Source organism: Dipodomys ordii, unplaced genomic scaffold, assembly GCF_000151885.1.
Source record: "Dipodomys ordii isolate 6190 unplaced genomic scaffold, Dord_2.0 Scaffold74, whole genome shotgun sequence".
In the NCBI taxonomy this organism is placed as follows: Eukaryota; Metazoa; Chordata; class Mammalia; order Rodentia; family Heteromyidae; genus Dipodomys; species Dipodomys ordii.
Window position 1 is genome coordinate 5,268,601 of NW_012267290.1, and position 24,338 is coordinate 5,292,938.

The 24,338-nt window shown below is 47.6% G+C and overlaps 1 protein-coding gene across 1 annotated transcript in view; it reads right to left on the reverse strand.

The window, feature by feature from the left end:
* Positions 1-341: 341 nt before the first annotated feature.
* Positions 342-24,338, reverse strand: part of Arhgef10 (Rho guanine nucleotide exchange factor (GEF) 10) — a 79,635-nt gene continuing 55,638 nt past the window's right edge. Inside the window, exons 18-29 of the mRNA XM_013024217.1 lie at positions 23,600-23,775; positions 16,107-16,222; positions 15,073-15,200; positions 14,649-14,749; positions 13,567-13,688; positions 12,161-12,247; positions 11,286-11,506; positions 10,188-10,345; positions 5,120-5,262; positions 4,243-4,417; positions 3,525-3,647; positions 342-2,003 (exon numbers count right to left, since the gene is read on the reverse strand). Of these exons, the coding sequence (XP_012879671.1) occupies positions 1,486-2,003; positions 3,525-3,647; positions 4,243-4,417; positions 5,120-5,262; positions 10,188-10,345; positions 11,286-11,506; positions 12,161-12,247; positions 13,567-13,688; positions 14,649-14,749; positions 15,073-15,200; positions 16,107-16,222; positions 23,600-23,775 (2,068 nt within the window). The 3' untranslated portion in view covers positions 342-1,485. The remainder of the gene's footprint in view (positions 2,004-3,524; positions 3,648-4,242; positions 4,418-5,119; positions 5,263-10,187; positions 10,346-11,285; positions 11,507-12,160; positions 12,248-13,566; positions 13,689-14,648; positions 14,750-15,072; positions 15,201-16,106; positions 16,223-23,599; positions 23,776-24,338) is intronic.

A 24,338-nucleotide genomic window follows, 5' to 3' on the forward strand; every position in this document is an offset into this window, starting at 1 on the left:
CTCTCACTGGACAGTGGTCACTCACTTGGCTGGGAAGCACCAGTGGCTCCAGGAAATGGGGGGTGGACAAGCATGGCCCCAAGGGCTGGTGTCCTTGTCCCATCCCCAGGACCTCACAGGGCCTGCACAAAGTCTGCAGACATGTCTGCTTCCCTTACCTGTGCAGTGTCGTGGAAAACTGGAATGGCACGGTCCCTGAAGGGCCCTTCCCGGAGCCCCTCCCCAACGGGCCACAGTGGCACCAAGGGGAGCCCACAGGCCAGCTGTCCCCTGTGCAGGGGTGCCCTTGTGCTTTATGGACAGAAAAGAGCAATTGGTAATACTGTGTTGTTAGAGAAAAAGGTTTTACTTCATGAAACAAGATAGCAGCTAACAGTTTAAGAACACTTGAGAGAATATATGTAATTTGGAAACTAGTTGGCTAAGTCATAAAATTAACATTTTCGTTTATCTGTAAAGTGCTGAGAAGTTTGTTTCTGGTAAATGCTTGTGTGAGGCCTTTTTTCCTTCTTGTTATCCATCCAACCATCCAGTAGAAGTTGATGCAACTTAAAGCACACGGAGCCTCACAGCTTCTCAGGCATCTGGACCTGAGTGCAAAACACATCTGGTGCCCTCCATTGAGGAATGGAGGGAAGGGATGAAGAGAGGCACGGAGGGGCAGAGTGGCAAGCTGGGCCGGCCCATGGGCAGCAGCACAGCCACTGGACAGCACCTCAGGACACTTGGAACAAATGCTCCAACCACAGCACTCCAGGCCATCAGGAGAGGGAAGGGTGTGGAGAACGGCTGAGACTTTGGGCACATTTCCTGCAATATGGACATGAATGCTACTTAACACAAGAAGGCAAGCACATTTGGCATTGATACTTGACTCTCAATGTTAACTATTTGGTTCAAAGCAAAGATTATTTGTGAAACATTAGATATTATCATAGCTAAAGCATGACTGTTAATTTTTAAATATAAAACATGTCTTGGTTATAATCTAGAGCACACGCAGTAGCCCAAGTGCAAATTCCTAACTGGACTGCCTGGGCTACCAGCCTTCTTACATTGTTACACATTTTGTTTTGGAATTTAAAAATATAAAATATAAATAAAAGTAGTAAATTCGAGTCAAGTGAAACTGTTACGAGTATTGTTAGTAAATCCCTACACTAGTGAATAGTTACGTTTCCCCCAACACTAGGCTTGGAGCTGACGCTGGGCCATCTGCATTCCTGTGAGCGAGTGGCCCCACTCTGCTCTCCCTCGCCACCCCTCCGCATCCCTGGGTGAGTTCTGTGTGGAAGTATGGGGCGGGTAGGCAGGAGAGCTGCCCTCACATATTGCACATTGATTTCTTCTCCAAGCACTGTTTGCGGCGGTCCTGGGTGCTGTGAGCTCGGCAGCTTGGGCCTGTGTTCCGCTGAGAGCCAGGGTCCCCTCACATCGCACTGGGATGCCAGCAGGTGGGGGGGGGCAGCTATTCCTCTACTTCCCCTATGCACTCAGCAGTGGGATCTGCCACACCATCACTGAGGACACCAGCTCCTCCTGGGGCTGCCGGGACTTCCTGTGCACACGGCGGTGGCCCTGACCCCCGCACACCACCAGGGCCGAGCTGGCCTTGGCCCTCTTAGACCACTGCACTCCACTCCTGAGAGAGGTGGCAGCATCCTTCAGAAGGTCACAGGCACTGCTGTCCTCCGACCTATGCTCTAGCGAACTGGAGCCATGGGACAGGCTCAGGGACCCAGAGGAGGAAGACAGGTCACTCTTCTGAGTCACCAACCCTGGGGACTCTCCCAACCAAACAGCTGTGGCTGTGTTGAGGCCACTCTGGCTAGGGCAGGACGTGGGCCCCTCATCTGGAAGAGCATTCTGGTCTCCATCCTGAGCCTCCAGGCCTGGGGCTGGGCCATCCCTGGCTCTATCTTTGTCCCTCTGGGGTGAAGCCGTGGCCATGACGATGAACTTGACAGGACCGTGATGCGCATGGTAGGAGACCATGCCTCTTCCTAAGGAGAGGACCAATAAATGTCTTTTAGAACAGACAATACTGTGGGGAAAGGGAAGAAAGCACAGGACCTAACCTAGCATCAGCCCAACTGGGCAGAGGCCATGTCAGCACAGTTAGGACCTGGGTCACCACTGTGCAACATTCCTGTGAGAACACAGCTGACTTGAAGAAAGCCTATAAAGGATTATACACAGGCAAGCACGGTAGTCTGATCTATAATCCTGGTACTCAGTTGGCAGAGACTGTGAAGGTTGAGGTTTGAGGCCAACCCTGGGGAAAAAAGTTGTCAAGCCTCCCCTCTTCCCACCCCCACCTCAACCACAAATTGGGCACAGCGGTCTCTGTAGCCCCAGGTAAAAACAGCAGAGGTAAGACTTCAGTCTCCGGCTGCCCAGACAAACAAAGCAAAAAGGTTTGGGAGTGTGACTTGAGTGGTAGGGTGCCTGACTAGACCTGAACTCAACCCTTCGGTATCAGAACAACAAACCACGGCAATAAAACCTGAAAGCGATCATGTAATCAATCATGTACTCCTTGGCAGAAGTCAGTTCTAGTAGCCATTACCATGCTTCAGGAGTTATAAAATAGTCATTTTCCAGTAGCTGAGGCAAAGTAGGGCTCTGGATTGTTCTTTTAGGGAGCAGTGGAGACTTGCCCACCCACACGTCGTCCAGATTCCAACAGATCCCTTTCTCTTAGTGTTCTCCCAGATGACAGAGAACCAATGGGATTTAAGGCCACAGAGAGTGTCTTTGAAAGCTCTCCACGAATTGGTTAACTGTTTGCTTCTCCCTACTAAAGACAAAGTGTATGTGCACATGTGGGCTAGTCCTGGGGTTTGAACTGAAGGCCTGGATGCTGTCCTTGAGATTTTTTGCTCAAGTCTATAGCTCTACCACTTGCCACAGCTCCACTTCCGGCCTTGGTGGTAAATTGGAGATATGAGTCTTAGGGATTTTCCTACTTGGGTTGGCTTCAAACTTCGATCCTCAGCCTCCTGAGTAGCTAGGATTATCGGCATGAGCCACTATTTTCTAAAACCCCTTCTGATCTCTAACTTTGAACACTCAGGTTGTTTCTAGTCTCATGCTGTAAAGCACTATGGCTGGGTGAGCTTCCTTCTGTACCATGCCTGCTGCTAAATTGGTCTGCTTCCTGAGAGAGCTCTCCCTCTCTGAGTGAACGAGGGACTCTCATTCTTGACGCAAGTACATAGCTACGCCAGGACCAGCAGTGTGCCCCTGGCCGGGAGGGCACAGCGGAGCCTTGCCTTAGCAGCTAAGGAAAAGGCCCTCTCCACCGATGGAGACTAACAGACAGCAGTGAAAGTGACAGGAAGTATGTTCTCAAAAGGAGACTCTCCTGAGACCACCCATATAAGAAACAGAAAACAAGGATGAATTGACAGTTCAAATTTAATAGGCATTCTCTGTTAAGTGTTTGTAATACTGTCAAAAAGAACCCCAAATACTTTAAACATAAACTGCTCCAGGGGAAGGCACACTGCAGAGCCACTCACCTGTCACCTTGGGGACCCCCTGTAGCCGAGGGACGGGCAGGGCCACCACCACACCCAGGCTGGTGCCCACCATCAGCAAGCCGCGGCAGACAAGCAGGCTGGTCACACACAGCCTCTGGTGCCCTGGGATGGAGCAGAGGGAAGGGGGTGCGGGTGGCAGGAAAGGGCGCCCACTGTCTGGAAACGCCCCCCACAACACCACTTTCCCCAACCTGCAGGCCCAGAATGGGGGCCGCTCACACCTGTGAACTCAGCCCCCACAAGGTGAGACCAGGCTGAACAATAGGACTGTCCCTCTTTCCCTTCCCCCACCTCCACTTCTATCCTCTGCAGCCCTCTTCTACCCCACTTTTAATCTCTACACCCCTCCCCTCCCCCACTTCTATCCTCTACAGCCCTCCCCTCCCCAACTTCCATTTTTATTCTCTGCACCTCCTTCCTTCCCCCACCTCCATTTCTATCCTCTGCAGCCCTGCTGCCCCTGAAGAACTCTTTCCTTCCTTCAGGAAGGAAGCCCACCCCAAGGCCTCTTCCTTGTCTGAACCCTTCTACCTCAGGCCTTGCTCCCCAGGACCCCACTGGACTGAGGCTGAAACACCATCATGATCAGACTCTGCTCTGGCTGTCCTCCAGAGCCACTCCAGGCCCTGTGCCAAGGCCATCTCTGCTGAAGGCCCTTGTTCTGCACCCGGCAGCAGGCTGTGCTCCCCGCCCATACCTGGTAGCAGGCTGTGCACAGGGGCAGCGATGTTGATGTCCTGCAGGTGCTTCAGCGTTTCTGTGTGGAAGAGGCGGAGGGTGGAGCCCGAGGTAAAGGCAATCCAGATCCCAACACCAGCCACTGCCATGTGGGAGATGACCATCCCTTCCTCGTGGTGGGCCTCCAGCTGGTTCTGGGGTGAAGAGAGGGTCATGGGAACATCAAGGCAAAACTGGAGCCCATGGCACTGTGTGCAAAGCCTGCTAAGTCACACAAAGAGACTGTGCTGAGGACCATGGTGTCCAGCTGAAGCCCAGCTCCGGGACCAAAGCAGGATCAAGGCCACCCCTCTAAAACTGTAAAGATCACAGCAGTCACTTTCCTCACAGCTAGTGTCCACAGGAGACAGAACAGGACAGTGTGGCAGGAGGAGGAGGACAGGATATGAGGGCTGGCACCAGTGAGGAAGCTGATCCTCCCCATTACACGGTCCCTGGCCACATGTCCTCAGGGCACCACACTGCAGTGTGCACAGGGTAGAGGGGCACTGGACTTCCAATGGCTAGCCAGTCCTCTCCAGAGTCCTCACTGGATGATGTGAAGTGACACTTCAGTCAAGCGTTAATTTTCCTTATGTTCTTGAGGATTCTATGTGCACAATGAATACATGCTTAAGGCAGTGTCTCCATTACCTCATTAGGCAAATAGTGAGCGATGATTCCCAGAAATAAGTAGCTAGACCACCCTGCACTGAATTTTTCTAGTAAACCTAGGAGTTCTCTTTGGCTCATGACCCCAGGAAAGTGGCACTTCCTTTTCCAGGTGAGGAGCACAGGCTATGGCTGCTTCTGAAAGGCATCCTCTCTAGTCCAAGCAGCCACCTGATGCAACTGACCTCAACGTCATGGGTCTCCAAGCTGATCATGAAGACTTGGCCTCCAGATGCTGCCCACAGCGTGTCTTCCATCAGGAGGAGACTTCTAACTGGCAGGACACCAAGTTTTATCACTTTCTGAGGTTCTGCATTCCAAGATCCATCTTAAAAGAGAATATTTCTTTTAATTTCATTTAACCAGAGAAACAGAGAACACAGGAAAACAGGATCATAGATCACTTTAAATAACAGACAACCAAAATATCAACTGCTATTCTGGTGCTTAAGCCTATGGTGGATATATGCAGGGTCCAAGAATGTATACTATTTCAACATATTGGTCTAGTATGGCAATAACACAACAGTGGGAGCAGGGAGGGCCAACTCCCTGGGGGAATAAATCTTCACTGAATGTGACAGTCAAGACAGGAGAAAAGGCAACTTCTTTCCTCTTCTGATGCCTGTTGCCTCTCTCTTGAAGTCCAGGAAGAAATAGAATATTTCAGTCTAAATATACTGTCAAGGAACATGATAATACAATGATAATGTCTATCACTTTATATGAATTATGAGTCAATAGCTTTGATACCATAAAAATTAAAGATTTAATACACATTTTAAAGTGACTAGTATAATTATCCTAAAACTAGTTAAATTAATCCTTGAATTGTCAACCAACTGTTATTTCAGCCACCATGCTTAAGAAGATAACATGACCACCAGAACACCAAAGCCACGGACTTAGTGGAATACTCTACTATGCTCAAAGCAGGGAGGGGGCGGGGAAGCATTGGATTTTTTGAATCGCAAAGCCATTTATGAACAAACAAACTAGAAATCTGTAGTCACCAAAAGGGACTCTATAAGCTTTGACTACTGTGGCATGCTTCATTTTTTTCCTTCGGGGGGGGGGGGGGAAGGATGTAGAAAAGGATGTGGGAAAGGTGAACAAACCCAATCATGCTGTGCAGTATAATTCAGTTTTAGTGGGGATTTTGTATTGCAATCAGGCTAAACTATGTTGCAGCCACACTGGACACTGATGGGCCGGTCATGTAGTATCTGCACCAGGTTTACCATTATGGGATCAAATATGTGCACACATGCAGAAATATACACAGAAATGCACAAACACACACCCACATGCATACCTACACATGTGCACAGGGACATGCTCATGTACATATACACACGTCCTCAGTCACACGTGTGTGGACACATCCATAGCTTTCCCACAGCTGGCCCTCACAGCCCTTTGCATTCCTGGAGTCTCCACCACGATGGGAATGCACAGGCTCAAGATGTGGATGTTTTCTTTGACAGTTGCACGGTCCTAAGGGCACATCATGGAATGAAAACTTGGGTCTGATGCTGGATAGAGCAAGAGCTGGCTAAGCAAGAAATCGAAAAATAACTACCTGGAATGCCCAAGAAGAAACCAGGCTTGGTGGCCAACCCAGCAGTTGGAAGGCAGAGTTTCAAGTATTTTGAGTTCAAGGCTAGCCTGTCTACACAGTGAGATACTCTCTCAAAATTTAAGAAGAGGCCACTCCCTAAAGAAAGGGTATCATAGATGGGAGAGCATAAATTGATGTGAAGATAGAAAAATAGAAAAAAATCCAGATTACATGAAAATCCTATACATATATCTTCCTCTAGGAAGTTTAATCAAGGAAATAAAAGTAGAAATAATTAAAAACACAAGAAATAAGAAATAACTATCAGTGACTAAATGGGAGTTTCTTTTTAAAGCAGAAATATGTTCAAATTATACCTTGTAAACTTTGGTAAATGAGACTATTATCAAACTCAGGCAAACTACACCAAAGAGAATTTAAAAGCCCATGTAAATCCATACATAGCAATGGCAGAAACAGACACCTGTGTGCAAATCCGCCTTGTAGACTTGCTGGATAGTACTGGAATCATCATCATCTCAGTTTTCAAACTGTATTCCTGTGTGCTGGGGATGAAACCCCTGCCATGCCCAGTCCTGCCTGCGCTCGCTCTTGGACAGAAGCCTCTGCCTCTACTCAGAACCCCTGTGTCTTTTGTCCTGACCCTCTGCTGCCTTTGTCAGACAATAGAAGTTCAGACTCTGGATGCAGTGTAGCCATCTATTAAGTCTCTGACCTGAGAGGTCTGGGGTGTAGCTCAGGAATAGAGCACTTGCCCAGCATGCATCAAGGCCATGGGCTTTAGCCTGTGTCGTACATACACAGAAACACCCACATACACACATGCACCTGTATATAAAAACCTTTAAAACATTGTCTTTGGAGGTCCAGGCTCAGTGGCACATGCCTGAAATCCCAGTCACTCAAAAGGCAAAGGCTTGAAAGGATGGCAGCTTGAGACTCATTGGGAAAAAAGTTGCAAGGTCATATCTCAAAAAAAAAAAAAAAAAGCAGTTAAGTATGGTGGTACATGCCCATATTCCCAGCTTCACGAGACCTAAATAGGAGCCTCCTGGACCAGGGTATACTGGGTAAAAGTATGAGACCCTGCTTGAAAAATAACTCACATAAAAAGGTGTGGTGGTAGAGTGGCAAACCAGCAAGCATGAAGCCCTGAGGTCAACCCACTACTGAATTCTTTGACCTTCTAGGCCATGACCAGGTCTCGGAGCTGCCTTTCTGAGCATCTTGATGCCTGCTTTCATGAACAGTCTGCTCAAGGTCTGGCCCCCCCTGATTAGGGTCACCTGAAAGGAGCTGACAGAAATACTAACATGGACTGGGCTACGGTCACCTGCCATCCTGCACGGAGACCCAGAGATGCCCGCACTGCACAGGGTACAAGGAAGAACCTGTCAGGAAGCTCTATCTGCTGGCCCCAGCCAAGAGCTTGGAGAGCGGAGGTCCAGCCCTTTGCCTCATGCACTGTTTATGTTGGATTAAAAAAAAAAGCTTGATGTAATTGTAACCACTCTGTACTTTACCTTTATAATAGCAATGAAAAATTAAGAAAAAACAACCCCAAAGCTTGAAATGGGAGTGCCATCCTTCCCTGGATGTTCAGAAAATACCTGGCTAAAATATAATCTGACCAGGAAAGTGCTGAAACTCTCCAGCCACACACAGTGGAGCTTAGGCCTGGGGAGGAGTCATGCACAGAAGTCACACTGAATGAGGAGAAGGGCACTCCTGCTTGGCGAGCTGTGTGTGCACATTCACGCAGACCAGCTACTGCCAAGTTGGAAGGGGAATGAAATAGATAAAGAAGCCTAGGCAAGGCCCAGGGCACCTATGGTACCTGTGATGGGCAAGGAGAGGAAGCCATGGGTCCCCACCAGTGCCAGGGACCAGAGGGAAGTGTGAATGCAGGCAGCCTGGCAGGCAGCCTGGACACCCATGAACTCTCCCACAGGCTGCACATGGGGCAGGGTGGGAGCAAGCCCCGGCCCCTTCTAGGGTCTGGAAAATACAACCAGGAGGAGGAGAAGGCCACCATTGTGAGGGGTCCAGAAGGCCCTCAAAGGTTAAGAGGTCCAGGATGAGAGGCCCCTGTAGTCTAAAGGATAAGCTAGCAAAGACTTCCTGGGAGGTGCACTCCTGTGAACTGGGCACAGGGTTCTGGGGAGACAGTATTTTTTTTTTACTTTAAGCAATGAGTGGCTTACTTTAAGCCACTCTGGTGGCTCAGGGGGAAGATGTACACTAGAAAAGGAACCGGTGGGAATGCAAAGAGGAAATAAATGTGGGGTATTACAGAAGTTGGAGCAGGGCTGGGAAGGTGGCTCAGTGGTAGAGCGCTTGCCTTGCATGCATGAGGCCCTGGGTTCAATTCCTCAGCACCACATAAGCAGGGGAAAAAAAGCCAGAAGTGGCACTGTGGCTCAAGTGGTAGAGTGCTAGCCTTGAGGTGAAGAGCTGAGGGACAGTGCCCAGGCCCAGAGTTCAGGCCCACGACTGGACCGAAAAAAAAAAAAGAAGAAGAAGTTGGAGCTGGAGGACAATGAAGCACTGGTGGAAAGCTTAGGGACCTGGAAGAGGGGAATGGAGGTCCAGCTGCCTGTACTCTCTGACAGGGAAGGGCAACAGGAAGGGCAGGACACAAAGATGCCTTAGGCTACCCAGGGCAGTAGAGATGTGTGAGGCCCGGCCTGAGGCAATCCTGTGGGGAGCACTGTGAGCTGGGATCAGGTGCACAGGAGACAAGCTGCAGCATGTCACTATGAGAGCATCTGCAGGAGGAGCCAGGTTCTAGGCTCCAGGACAGCACACCTGAGCTCTACCTGTGGATAAGAGGAGCTAGGAGGGGAGACTTAGCCACCAGCCATGACGTAGGAAGGATGGACCCTGGAAACAAACATCCCACAAAGCAGGGATGTTGAAATTCACAAGAAAAGAACTGAGAACAGCAATGTCCAACCACCACCAATGAAGCTCTTCTCCATGTCTGTTACAATGAACAAGCGACAGCAAGCAGCCTGTGCCTCCATATCTGTGCTGGGACAACCAGGTGGGAGGCAGAGAGCCACGGCTGGAAGTACAATCTAGGGAGATGTCACAGCAGCCTACAGGCTGTGTGGTCTGTAGCCCAGGCAGTTTGGCATCAGGAAAGCCACCAGGATGGCCAGTTAGATATACACAGCAGTGTGAAGAGAGGACTGGAGAGAGCGAAGAGCTGCTACACATGGGGGAGGGAGCAAAGATGTTCAGGAGAACCATGCCCAGGAGAGGCAGGCTAGCGCATGCAGCTCCACATCAAGCACCACCCAAAAGCAAGCTGCCCCTCATGGTCACCAGGCTTCCTCCACCCAGGGCAGAGAAACCAGCAGCCTTGAGTAAGGGGGTGGGACAGAGAGGGAAAGACCACAAGGAATGCAGCAGAGTGTCTGAGAGCATGTATGGGCATGTGGAGGGCCAGGAGGTTGAGAGCCAAGGATTCATAGCTAAGTTTGCATAAAATCCAATCCCTGTGGAGTAGAGGAAAGCCCTTAGAGACTGACTTTGGAAGTCACTTCCTGTGTGCCCATCAACAGTCTGTGGAAGGAGAAGGTTGCACCGGCCCAGAACCTGGGTGACAAGTGCTAAGAGGAGGAGACACTGATACCTCCACCCATGCCCCAGCAATAGCCATTTACCTGTTCCCTTGGTGTAGCTGACCACCGACCCATTGACCAGGCCAGCATATAGGCCCTGTGGTGAGCAGGCCAAGCTCATGACGGTGGACTTCTCAGGAGTGAAAAAGTGCTGAAGTCTCACTTTCTTGGAGCCTTGACTGCTTTTATAAATGGAAATGCTTTAAAAGAAAAACATAAGTTAATGCCCCTGCCCTGCTCACTGAACAGACCAGTGTGTCTTCAGTGCACTCAAATGTTATTCTACTTCTTCCCTTGCGTACACTTAGAAAAATGTCTGCAGCCATTCTGACTTGTTATTCTTTTTTTGGCAGTACTGGGTTTGAAGTGAAGGCCTGTGCTTCTCAGCTGGTGCACTGTCACATGGGCCACACCTCCAGTCTTGCCACATACCATAACCCTTCTCCAGATCTCACCTTCCTGAATGGCAAGGGCTAGGATTATAGCTGTGAGTCATCAACACCCAGAATATTCTTATATTTCAAACAAATTTTGAAAAAATTAGTTCTTCCTATAGATCCTGGAACACCTTAACTTGCCTTTAAATAATGTCAATATTTAACATGGGTAACACACAGAAGTGGTTGTTTCTGGACTTTCAGAAATAATGTACTCTTTTGTGTGTGGGCTGGGCCTAGGACTTGAACTCAGGACCTGGGTATTGTCCCTGAGCTTTTAGGCTCAAGGCTAGTGTTCTAGTTTTTTGAGCCCAGCTCCACTTTTCACATTTTTAGTGCTTAATTGGAGATAAGAGTCTCAGGGACTTCCCTTCTGAGGCTGGCTTCAAACCACAATCCTTAGAACTCAGATTCCTGAGTAGCTAGGATTACAAACATGAGACACAGGTATCTGGCAGAACAATGTACTTTTAACAAGCAGTTTAAAAAAAAGTGAATGATTTTGGGAGCAACAGCATATTGAGAAACTCTCTTAAAAAACTATCATATCTTTTTGGGGCTTCCTGAAATAATTCCCATGGCCTCAATGAAGTGATAATTCTGAGCATAAAGGCCCTAACCCACTTATATCTCATATTCCTACATGGATTGCTGCTTCTAGGACATGGCAGAGGACCCTTGCCACACAAAAAAGGTTCTATACCTTCCTTCTTCTGTGCCTAGGCAGATGGTGGGCACATCGGAAGCCCTGGTGGCCGTAGCCTCGGGGTCCAGGACTGCGCGAGGCTCCTGGGGTTGCTCCACGGGGATGTACACCATGCAGAGGATGCGTGACTCCACATTGAAGCATTCAATGACTTTGGGGTTGGAATTGTGAAATGACACAATGGCAATCTGGCCCATCTGACTGCTACAACTTCCAATCTGAATCAATCAGTTAAAAGGGAGAAACACAATGAATAAGGCATGCCTCCCACAATTTGATTTTCATGTGCGAATCAACACACTTTGAAATGTTAAATCTGCTGACAGAACCCCTTTCTTTTTTTCTGGGGGTCGGTCATGGTACTTAAACCCTGGGCTTGGGTCCTGTCCCTCAGCTCTTTAGCTCAAGGCTAGCGCTCTACCACTTGAGCCACAGCGCCACTTCTGGTTTTCTGGTGGTTTATTGGAGATAAGAATCTCACGGGACTTTCCTGCCCTGGCTGGTTTTGAACCTTGATCCTCAGAGTTCAGCCTCCTGAGTAGCTAGGATTACAGGCATGAGCCACCAGCCCCTGGCAACAGCACCTCTTTCTGTTTTCAATGTAAAAAGCCAGCAATGTCCAGAAGAGGGAAAGTCTTTATGATTTCATTATTCCAACAATCTTCATATTAGTTATATTAGTCATCTTTAGAATCAATTCAATCTGTAAACGTTTTCAATGAGAAAGAACACAAACATTTCCCACACTTTTTCTAAAGGTGCTCATCTATCTCCCTTTCACAGGAAGGTTTCCTGTTCAGGTGTCAGTCAGGAAAAGCACAGGGCGGACTAATTCTTTGTGAACCTGCCCTAAAGCAAGCAAAGAGTCTTACCCACAGGAAGCCACGTGCCACAGAAAACGAATCTGGTTGACTATCATTACTTAGGTAAGGCTCAGGATTGTAAGCAGCACATTCAATCTAAAACAGAATAAATATTCAAATATAAAATAGAACTTGGGCTCAAACACTACACAACACTCTAAAGGAATGTTTCTAACATCTAGACAGAAATTTCAATTATCAAACTAACAGATTAAAATAAGAAGGGAGAGGGCCAGAGGCATGGCTTACGTAGTAGAATGCTTGTCTGTCAAGCACAGGGCTGAGTTCAAGCTCCTATACATCCCAAATATTAAATAATAATATTAAAAAATAGGAAGGATAACAGATTAAAGCACAACCATCCTTTGTATTCACAGGGAACTGATTCTAGGATCCTCCAGAGTGCTAACCCTTGGTGCCCCCATTGTTCATATACAGTGGTACAGTATTTGCACAGAACCTGTCCATATTCTCCAGAACATTATAAATCAGCTCTACATAAATGGTTATACCGATTTGATGAAAGAACAACGACAAGAAAAATCTGTCTTTTCAGTAGACACAATCTTTTTTTCTCAATGTTTCCATTTTTGGCTGGGTGAGGGAAATACATGGATAGGGAACAATGATACAAAGCACCTACTGCACCAGTCTTCAAAGATACTGTTTTAGCAGTAAGCTCCTAATAGATCAGTCTCTGGTGTTTTGATTTTCTGGCCCCTCAGCCATTGAAGGGCATGGGCTGAATGAACCCTGGTGACTAAGCTGGATGGGATTGGAGGCCCCACAGGGATCCCTGGGCTGACACAGGTGAGGATGGCAAGACGGGGCTCTCTCTGGGACTTCAAGGTGTGCTCATGGGGCCTGCGGAGAAGCCCAGCCAGAGACAGGGTGAGAAACAGTACCACTGACTTATTTCTTCCCCTGGTCACTGACATCAACAGGCCCTAGCCTGGGTGCCTGGGGGACACCCTGGAGAGGGGAGTCACTTTGGCACAGTGGGAATGCTGTGCCAGGCAGACCCAGGCCTCAAGGCCTGCTTGTGGAAACAGATGTGTAAGCCTGGTGTGAGAGCAGTGACTGAGCTGAGCTTGCCTCAAGTGTGGCCAACCTGTGGTGCCAACACAGCCAACTACAGCAATACCAACTACAGTGAGCCTCCACTGGGTGTCAGAGAGATTCGGAGCCTCCTGTGAGTGTCAGGGATTGAGGGAGCCTCCATGGGTGGCAGGCAGTGTCTGAGCCTCCTGTGGGCATCAGGGAGGGTCGGAGCCTCCCCTTGGCTTCAGACGACAGCAATCCTGAATCTAAATCAGTTTTCTCTTGAGAAATAATTGCTGTGAGTCCTTGGAAAAGCTAGACTGTGACCTCGGCCCCAGAAGAGCAGAGAGTGGGTGCTACCTTGGGTCCCTCACCTTGAACTCTGGCTGCTTAGCAACCATCACAGGCATGTGTCCCACAAGTAGAGGGTGTGTCTCCTTCTTAGTCTGGTTCCCGTCATCATCCACACAGAACCAGCCGAGGTGGTTCTCCTCCTCTGTGAAGACATTAGAGAGCAAGGTCGACATTAGCTACTTCCAGAAGCTGCAGCCTGGGGCCAAAGAAGAGAATATCCAAGACACCCTATTACTTAAGAAAGAGAGGGTTGGGTCCCTTCGGAAAGGGTGAGCTGCACACTCCTACTTCACTTTAGACAGCAGCATGACCCATGATCCATCTTAGATATGGAGAAAGTATGATTAAGGATAAATTACTTAATTTAACCTTATTTTCATGTGATATTTGCTCTCGTTAAGACAGGAGACCATTTCTGTGTTCAGTGAGTCCTTTTGAACCTAACTCCATAAACCATGAATGTACTCAGGGAAAAAAAGAACTAGTCAAATCAGGAGGCTGCCACTAAATGATAAAAGTCCCATTCCTTTCATTATCACTCGCTCAGTAGGGGATAATCAACGTTTGATTGCTAATCCCTCTTCTGTTTTAGTCTCATATAACATTTCAGATTGCTTACACTTGAAAGATTTCATGTGTATGCACACACACATGTGCATACACACACACATACAAAACCTCTCAGTGCACTGGGTAGTAAGTCTGTGTGTGAAATAAGTAACAACACAGAAAGCCTGAAAGGACAGAGGAAAAATAAAATCACAGTCACCTTTCTTCACAGTGGGACCACAGGACTCACTTTAGAGTCCTGGAAAGGCAGCCCTGGCCTGCTGTGTGTGTGTCAGGGGAGGGTGGGCACACAGGCGGAGATGCACAGTGACCTGGTCCCCTGGAGACCAAACCTACCAGGGCCTTGAGTTCCTGACAGAACCACGACCTTGACCCATGCCTTTGCTCTTCAGTCACAGATTTGTCCTTACAGCCCCTGGACTAGAACACAAACTTGTCCTGAGGGTACTAAAACATTCCAATGAGTGAAGGAGGTATCAGTTTGGAGTTTTCCCAAGGGCACCTCAGGTATCTTGAACGGACCACATCTTACCCAGGGCAAGCTTGGCCATCTGCAAGTTGTTGATCCAGGACTCCTTGATTGCAGGGGTGAATGTATTGAACACAGCTGTAAAAAATGTTGGTCGCCCAGACCTGTCAGAAACAGACAAGAGTTAATTGTACAAACTATCCCTGTCACAGTCACCTCTCCCCACAGCAGGACCACAGGACTCACTTTAGAGTCCTGGCAAGGCAGCCCGGCCCTGCTGTGTGTGTGTCAGGGGAGGGTGGGCACACAGGCGGAGATGCACAGTGACCTGGTCCCCTGGAGACCAACCCTACCAGGGTCTTGAGCTCCTTGCCAGGACCACGACCTCAAGACCCAAGCCCGTGCTCTTCAGTCACACCAGAAGCCAACACAATCCAACATAATCACCAAAAAAGAAAACACATCATGACAACACTAAGTTACTGACTTGTCCTGCTTCCCTGGGAGCTGTAACTGAATTCTACAGCGATCAGCGGCTCTAATTTCTTCTTCCTTCTTCAAAATCAGTCTCTGTAAACCTGATGTCCAGTCATGGGCTACTGACTGATTTAAGTTCTACAAAAGAAATGCATATTCATATTTAAGCACTTACAAAAACATTAAGGAGGAGTAATAGCAAAACTGTAACATGAAAAATTCAGGAAGATCCCAAAATACTCCTATCTCATGATAAAAATCATGCTCTCACTTGGCTACCACTTGAGCCATAGCTTTACTTCCAGCTTTTTGGTGGCTAATTGGATAAGCGTCTCCCAGATTTTCTTGTCTGGGCTGGCTCTGAACCACAACCTTCAGATCTCAGCCTCCTGAATAGCTAGGATTAAGGGTGTAAGCCACTGGCACCCAGTCACTTACAGGTTTTTGTTTTTTTGGTCAGTCGTGGGGCTTGAACTGTGGGCCTGGACGCTGTTCCTCAGCTCTTCAACTCAAGGGGAGTGCTCTACCGCTTGAGCCACAGAGCCACTTCCGGTTTTCTGGTGGTTTATTGGAGATAAGAGTCTCACGTACTTTCCTGCCCGGGCTGGCTTTGAACCATGATCCTCAGATCTCAGCCTCCTGAGTAGCTAGGATGACAGGCATGAGCCATTTGTGCACGGCTTCACTTACAGGTTTTACAGGTTAATTGGAGATAAGGGTCTCACAGACTTTCCTGTCTAGGCTAGCTTCAAACAGTGATCTTAAGATCTCGGCTCCTGAGTAGCTAGAATTGCAGGAGTGAGCCACCAGTGCCCAGCATATAGGCAAGACATTCTCAGTCAAGAATGGCACTCAAGAGAATTTAGAAAATGAAGAAAAGCTACGATGAAATGGTGTCATCTTAACCAAAGCAAGAGAAGGCACCATCAGAGCAATTTTTAAAGGCATCCAAATTCTGACCTCTCATAAAGCTTAGAGATTTAATCACAGGCTCTCACAGGTAGGAGGAAAGGCAACTTTAAATCAAAGTGCTTGGGACATTACCTGATAGTTTCCCTTAAGGTTTCCTATCAGCTGAGCAATCTGACCAACAACATTGAGATCATGCAGCAGATCTTGCAGATCTTGATATAGCTGTCCTGGCCCCATGTAAACTTTGTCTAAAAATAAAGAAAAATAAAAGAATAAAGACCAAAAGCCATTTACTTCAATACTAGGGAAACACTAAAATAAATTCCAGTTGTTTCTCCCCCCCCCCAAAAAAAAAACTTACTGATGATTCAAAAACTTGCAATCAAAGTATTTGTTAAGAGCTAGGTGCCATATTCCTAGCTACTTAAGAGGCTCATGTGTATATTCCTAGTTACTTGAAAGGCTGAAATTAGGAAAACTGTGGTCCAAGGCCAGCAAATGGAGGAGGGTGGGGGAATGATATAAAAGAAGGATGCAGGGTGCAGGCAGAAACGTTTGAGACCCACTATCAACCCAGAACTAGGCCTAGTGGCTCGTGCCTGTTACCCTAGCTGTGATGGCAAGCCCAATATGGGCAGATGGTGCTCAAATGAATGCTAAGGCAAAGAAGCCAGACCCTATCTCAAAAATAAACAGCAAAAACCAGGGCTGGAGAGATCACACACTAGGCAAATATAAGGCTGAGCTCAAACCCTTTTACCCCCAAAACAAAAAAAGTTTGACAGAGCCCATTTTCGGGCACACTGTTGCCAATTTAAAGTGCTTTAAATTCCATGAGTCAGGTTGTTGGTTGCAAGGCTGGCACACAAAGACCCTACATCTCTCTCTCTCTGCCTTTTCCCACGGACATTGCCCGTTTCTATGGAAATCCTTGCAACTGGCTGGGAAATCCAGGGTGTCAGCTGAATAGAGTTGGATGTGACAATGGGGAAGGGGTTGTGGGGCCAAGTCAACAGAAACACCACCTGCAGCACTCAGGATGGAGCATGTTCTCACGCCTTCCAGGAGCCCCATGACCTGGGGAGGCAAAGCAACACAACCCTCAAGGACCCTTAAAGGGTCTTCTCTGCTCTCAGGGGACTCTGGGACCAGAGGTATCTGCAGGATAAAAAGGGGGTAAAAACGACGACTCTGAAGCAAGGCTAGGAATGGTGGTATCTGCCTGTAATCCCAGAGCCAATTCTAAGGCCAGCCTGGGCCACATAGAAACAATCTATCAGAGAGGGGGAGAGGAAAAAGGGGAGAAGGAGAGGGGGGAGAAGGAGGGAGAGGGGGAAGGGAAGAGGAGAGCGCACAAAGGAGCCAGGCATCGGTGGCTCACATCTATAATTCTAGTTACTCTGGAGGCTGAGATCTAAGGATCACAGTTTGAAGCCAGACTGAGCAGGAAAATCCATGAGACTCTTATCTCCAATTAACTACCAAAAAAAGTTGGAATTGGAACTAGCCTTGAGGAAAAAAAAGCTGAGAGATGGTGCCTGGGCCCTGAGTTCAAGCCCCAGGACCAGCACAAAAAAGGAGGATAATTTCAAGCAGGAATGAAGGAGCACTTAACTCCTGGGAGAGGGTAAAGGAGAAATTTGGGGTATAGGTAAAGAGGAAGATGATGAAGGGGCACAGGTATAAAGAGGAAGAGATGCTGGAATGATACAGAGTGCAGGGGTCAAGAAGAGCTGCAAGGTGCAGGAGCAAAGGGAAGAGATGCCGTGAGTCCAAACTCAACGTCACGAAAAAAAGCTTCAGTCACATTCCAAGTACTTAAAAAGCAAACTATGAGTGGCAGATCCTGATATCCTACCCTCCCATCAAGGAGCTAGGCCTCTCCACAATGACCTAATGCTTCTGCCTAAAAGTAATACTGTCACAACACAATGTTTGAAGCAACCTGCAGGCATTCAGTACAAAAACCTCTTGTGGGAAAAACTCACAGTCTTAAGTCACTGGATGATGAGAAATTTCAAGGACTGAGACAGGTTGTCAGAGACCAGGCCCAGGGCCTGGGGAACATACCACACAGGGATCGTTGAATCACTGCATCTAAGCAGATGGCACAGCTCAGTGCAGGTAGGCTCTAGATTCTGGCAAAATCCAAATTACGCACCGCAGTGCCTCTATTTCTTCCCTGCTTCCTAGCATAGTGCTAAAGAGGACAGAAGGTGTGAGGGGCTGCTAAGTCCTGAAGCTGGCATCAGCTCTCATCCTTGAAATGCAAGTATGACAAAGGGCTGGCAGTGCTTTGCAGGTGGACAGACCCAAACCTGTTGTATCCCACCTCTAAGAAAATGCGCACAGGGCTGTCCCCCAGGAGCTTGTAACGACAGAGGAGATCCCCATCTCCTGAAGGCCATTCCACACTCTTTCCTTGCCAGTGGTTTGAACCACTGTCCTAACAGGACCCAGCCTGAGGCTCAGAGAGCAGTCCCCACAATGCTAACCCATCTCATGACTTCCCTGGATCTAGCTTCTTCCTTTGCAGTGTTTGTTAAAACAGGATTTTGGGGGGGAGGGGAGAAGGGGTATGTGCTGTCCCTGAGCTTTTGTGCTTAAAGCTACCATCTTAAGCCACAACTCTTCCACTTCCACTTCTGTTTTTTTTTGTTGTTGTTTTTTTCCCTTTGGTGGTGGGGGGTGGTTAACTGGAGATGAGGAGTTGCATTGACTTTCTGCCAGGGCTGGCTTTGAAGTAAAATCCTTAGATCTCAGCATCCTGAATAGATAGGGTTAAAGGCAAGGGTCACCAGCTCCTGGCTTTGAATTATTATTTAAATCCCCAAAACTAGGAAAAAATAACACATGGACAGACGTTAATATGTTGTTGTATTTGCTTCAGATACCAATTTGGGGGGGAAAAGTCCCCCAAGCCCCCCCCCCAAAAAAAACCATGTTAAGGTACAAGTTACCCACACCTATCACTCTCTGAATTACTGTCTCTACTATTGCTTTGAGATCCCCAGCTCCAGCCTGGATGTGGATCCTGTATCTTGTTCTCTAAACCATTGTCTTGCCTGACAGAGCACAGCTATGCCTTTTCTTTTCTCTCTTATTTTTAAGGATTATGTAACTAATTACCACATAATAGAACTGCTACAAAACTAAATGTTCAATATCTGCACAGACAAGTGAGTGCCTTTAAAATACTTTGTATTCAGGTTTCCTACATTTTACCGGTATCTTTAGTGGTAAATAAAGATACTATAAACACTTCTAGTAAGTGTTTATGACATTGGTGATGAGATTCTCCTGAGTCCCTGAGGCACCGGCCTGTCCGGTGAGTCCTTTTCCCTCCTCTTGCTTCATGAAGGGCTTTGGAGAGTGGGGTTGGGACATGTCTCAGTCTTTCTCACACTTTACAGGACAGGTGTGCTGTGCTGTTTATTTACTGAAAATCAAGGCCTTGAGGATCTGCAGGAAGACTGCAGGAATAAAATATTACCCCAAGACGGAGTACAGACACAAGTGACAGAGCCACATACCAGACCAGGACCGAGATGGTTCACAGTCAGGTAAGTGTACAAATAAAAGTCAGGTAAGGGCTGGGAAGGTGGCTCAGTGGTAGAGCGCTTGCCTATCATTCATGAAGCCCTGGGTTCCATTCCTTAGTACCACATAAACAGAAAAAGTCAGAAGGGGAGCTGTGGCTCAAGTGGTAGAGTGCTAACCTTGAGCAAAAGAAGCCCAGGAACAGTGCCCAGGCCCTGAGTTCAAGACCCAGAACTGCCCAAAAAAAAAAAAAAAAGTCAGGTAAATGTACAAAAAAAAGTTATTTTTCAAAGTAACTTTAGGGGCTCTGGAAGCTTAAGCCAATGCATGGGTCCACTGGAGGGTCACAGCTACCCATTCCCAGCCCTGGGAAAGGAGCAAAGTTCAAGCTGTAACTCAGCAAGGCTGACTGGCACAGCCCACCAGACCCCAAACCCTGCTTCTGGAACAAGGAACCTTGCAGGCCCCACCCCCGCTGAGCCCAGCCTCGCCCAGTGGCACTTACTGGGTTGCTAGGCAGCAACGCCCACAGCCTGCCTGCAACACCAAGCAGCAGACCAGAGTTTCCAAAACCAAATGTTACAGTCATTCACACAGCAGAAAAGTCACATGAACACACAGTAAGAACAGAAACTTCTAGCTAGCTTCTTAAAATGATTCTAGCACAAGTGCAAGGGAAAGAGAACCAGAATACGGAGGAGGAGGAGGAGGAGGAGGAGGAGCCGGATCTGGCTGTGCAGTCTAGGGGAGCACAGGCAGGGCTGAAGGCATGTGAGCTGTGGGTGGGGCCTGGTCTCAGCGCAGCACAGAGGGAGCTGCCTGCCTGGTGTCGACCCCGTCAGTATGGAGATCAGATACCAGCTCATTTTCTAGCCTTCCACCCACTGCATGTGGACAAGCAAGGACTGTACATGCAGCACACACATTAATGTCCTCACCTTTTAAGCGGGCCCATCACTTGCACCTATTTTAAATACCAGTGGCAAGCACTGCCTGTTCTCAAAGGCTGGAGGAAGCCCCCAGAACACTTAGGCTTCCAGGAATTAGCACATTTTAACTAAACCATTCCCAGAAAAATGCATTTGTTTACAAAAACATATTAAATCTACATAGTGTTTTAAAGACCACGTACTCCACATTCCTCATTCTGCAGCTGAACCCCGGCTTACAGGCAGAGAATCAAGGTCCCCATGGTCCACATGAGCCAAGAGACTGGGGAATATGGACCCTGTGCTTTGCCTGCAGTGTGAGTGCTCAGGGACCCCAGGACCTCATCTTGAGCCCCAGACTCGGCCTTCCAATGGCCTTACTGTCCTGTGCACCCGTTTGTCTGACTGGCACTTTCAAAGTGCCGCATCTCCAGGTAGCATACGTCCTCCAGCAGATGGTGAAAACTGTACCATGTTCAGGGTGCCTCTGCCACTGCTTCTGGTGGAAAGCTCACAGGAGCACCCAGGTCTCAAGTGCAAAACAGTTTTACAGGAAAGAATGGCTAGACCTAACATGTGTTGGCCTGGGGTCTAAAACACCTTTTTATACATGTAACATCACACCTTCATCATGTCTAACCCAGTTCTACTTTGTCTTGCATTTCCCTCCATCCTTTCCCTTCCTCTCATCACCTTATTGAGCAACTTCCTTCAAAAGAACAAGAGAAGGCAATTTTGTCAGGGAATATTAAGACTCTGTTTATGGCTGTTTTATATTTTTTTCTCTGAAAAAAATACTAGCCTGAAACAGTCACTGAAACTCTTCATCATAAAAGTTGTTTCAAAGGCAATCAAGGTTAATAGAACCACATCTCCACTACTCCTACCCCTTTGCATGATCCCTGTTGAGCAGACAAATGAAGATCTCCATCTTGGGTAGATTCAGTACTTTTAAAAACATTAATGTATCCAGGTGCCAGTGGCTCACACCTGTAATCCTAAATACTCAGGAGGTTGAAATCTGAAGCCAGCCCAGGCAGAAAAGTGTGTGAGACTCTAATCTCCAGTAAACCAGCACAAATCCAGAAGTAGAACTGTAGTTCAAGTGGTAAGAATGCTAACTTTGAGCAAAAGAGTTTAGTCAAGGACAGTGTCCAGGCCCTGAGTTCAAGCCCCAGGAACAGAGCACAAAAAAAAAAGGAGGAAGGGGGTGGGGAGGAGAGAAATGTAGAGAAATGAAGGTGAGTATGGCTGAAGTAGTTTATTCCCAGGCATAAAAGCAGACCAAAGAAACATGCTGAAATTGTCTTAAGAGGGATGAGAGTGAGGGATGAAGTTTATTGGAATAAGATTGTACATGCATGGGAAAAGCACAATGAAATACTCCCTTGACAGTTAATATATGCTAATAAAATATAAAAAATAAAAATAAGTTAATTTGCTCGTTTGTACTCCTTGGGTTCAGAAAAATGGAATGGTCTGTGTATACTTTTGATGACTATTAGCTTAGTCTAACCTCATTCTAGTATGAATAAGGAAATGTAAGGTATACGCAATACTTGGACTCCATCCTATGCATCAAAGTCATTCTTAATTATTTGAACTCTATTAGGCAATCCTTGATTCAAGCATATTTTAAGATTATCCACTACAAAAACTATATAGTGTCTGTTCACAAAATGGGCAAAATTTTAATAAGATCTTCAGTTTGCCTTTAGATAAAGTCTGAATGCACTATGACTAGTTGAAAAGCTGTCATGCCCCCCCCCCCACACACACCTTTCTCTGTTCTTCCCTCCTTCTCCCTGTTTGCCTGTATGTCATTTTAAAAACCTGGACTATAGTTTAGTATCCTGGTTATTAGTTGGGAGGGTAGGATAAGGAACACATTAAAGTAAAAATTAGTCAGAAATCCCAGATTCATAACACTGCCAGGTCCAGTGGCACATGTCTGTAACCCCAGGACTCAGGCAACAGTACAGGGTTATTGGGTTACTGAAACAGTAAGCTGCAAGCAGGCTGCATATGGAGACTGCCTCAAACTCCCACACACATATGGAGACTGCCTCAAACTTCCACACACAAAGAAACTGAAATCTTATGCCCAAAGAATTAGCTTACTAGGCATGAATGACTATAAAATCAATTAATGTTAGGGGTAAGAAAAGTAAAAGAAATTCATACCAAGTTAGACCTAATACTCATTACATCATGCTTTTAAGTTCAGTGGATGCGCATATCCAAACAGAAAGGCTAAAGTCTTAACTTTGGCTTTCTTGCTATGGACAGATTACTCTGATAAAGCTCATTTAATGAATCAGGAGGTAGGGGTGGGAATGTGGCTTAGTGGTAGGGTGCTCGCCTAGCATGCATGAAGCCCGGGTTCAATTCCTCAGTACCACATAAACAGAAAAAGCTGGAAGTGGCGCTGTGGTCCAAGTGGTAGAGTGCTAGCCTTGAACAAAAGAAGCCCAGGCCCTTGAGTCCAAGCCCCAGGACTGGCAAATCAATAATCAATCAATCAGGAGGTTTGCTGAAAATCAAATTTATGTTTGTTTTTTTTATTTTTTGTTTTGTGGCGGTGATGGGGATTGCACCAGGGCTAACTAGGCCAGCTCTACCACTTAAGCCATACCTCTTGCTGTCCCTCTTGCTGTCCTGTATTGTGTTAATCAGAAGCAGAAGGCAAGAAGTAAACAAGACTTAACAAGCTTTGCTGAAGATGGTGGTACATGCTTGTATTTCCAGCTAGGCTACACAGTAAAATTTTGTCTCAAACAAAAACTAAAATAAAAACTAACCAACTTAACTAGACTTTTATTTATACTTTTTGAAGGAGAAGAGGCAATGCTTTCCACTCTCAGATCAAAATGCAGCCTGTACAATAACAGCAGCCATGGCTGCTGGCTGCAGTGTCAATCACTCATAGCAGAATGCCCATCTGTGCACGTGGTGCAGTTCAGCACTGTCCACAGACACCACCTGAGTCCTCGCCTGGTCAGTCAGAAGAGCAGCACTTAAATTCCAGGTGGGAAAAAGGTCCCACAACAGGTGACAAGTTCAAAGATGAGAGTGGGTTTGGGCACGTCAGTCGCCAACTGTGCCAACAGATTCAGTAGGCCAGGTCTGTGAGAGCATTAACACAGGGTCACTTACGTGGCTTCGCGTTCGCCACCACAGCCAGGCTTTCAGGAGGGTGCCCAGCTGGGTATCGGCTATGCTCGCCTGTGCTGGGATTGCTGCCGTACTCAATCACGGTCACCTGTCCCAGAGGGACACTCCACTTGAGCAGGTACCTCTGGCTGGTCACAATGTGATTTTCATGCAAGGTGCTGAAATAACCAGAAGTCTGTGACTTTGTGAATGGTACTTCCCACCCTTCCACCAGCCACTGAGAAACACTCCAACTGTGGAGTTCACACCTCTGACTTCCTTACGCATGGCTGCCTGGCCTCCACAGTGCAGCCGTCAGCTGAATATACATGGGGAAACTCTCTGCCTCCTCACCCAGGTTCCACGGGAGAACTCAGGGATCAGAGTCCCTGGAGGACTTGGTGACCAGTGCCTCAGAAGCTCAGTGACTAGTGTCCCAAGACGCCCCAGGAGAACTCAGTGACCAGTGTCCCAGGAGAGCTAGGTGACCAGTGTCCCAGGAGAGCTAGGTGACCAGGGTCCCAGGAGAGCTAGGTGACCAGTGTCCCAGGAGAGCTAGGTGACCAGTGTCCCCGGAGAGCTAGGTAACCTGTGTCTCAGGAGAGCTAGGTGACCGGTGTCCCAGGAGAGCTAGGTGTCCAGGGTCCCAGAAGAGGTAAGTGACCAGGGTCCCAGGAGAGCTAGACGACCAGTATCTCAGTAGAGCCAGGTGACCAGGGTCCCAGAAGAGCTAGGTGACCAG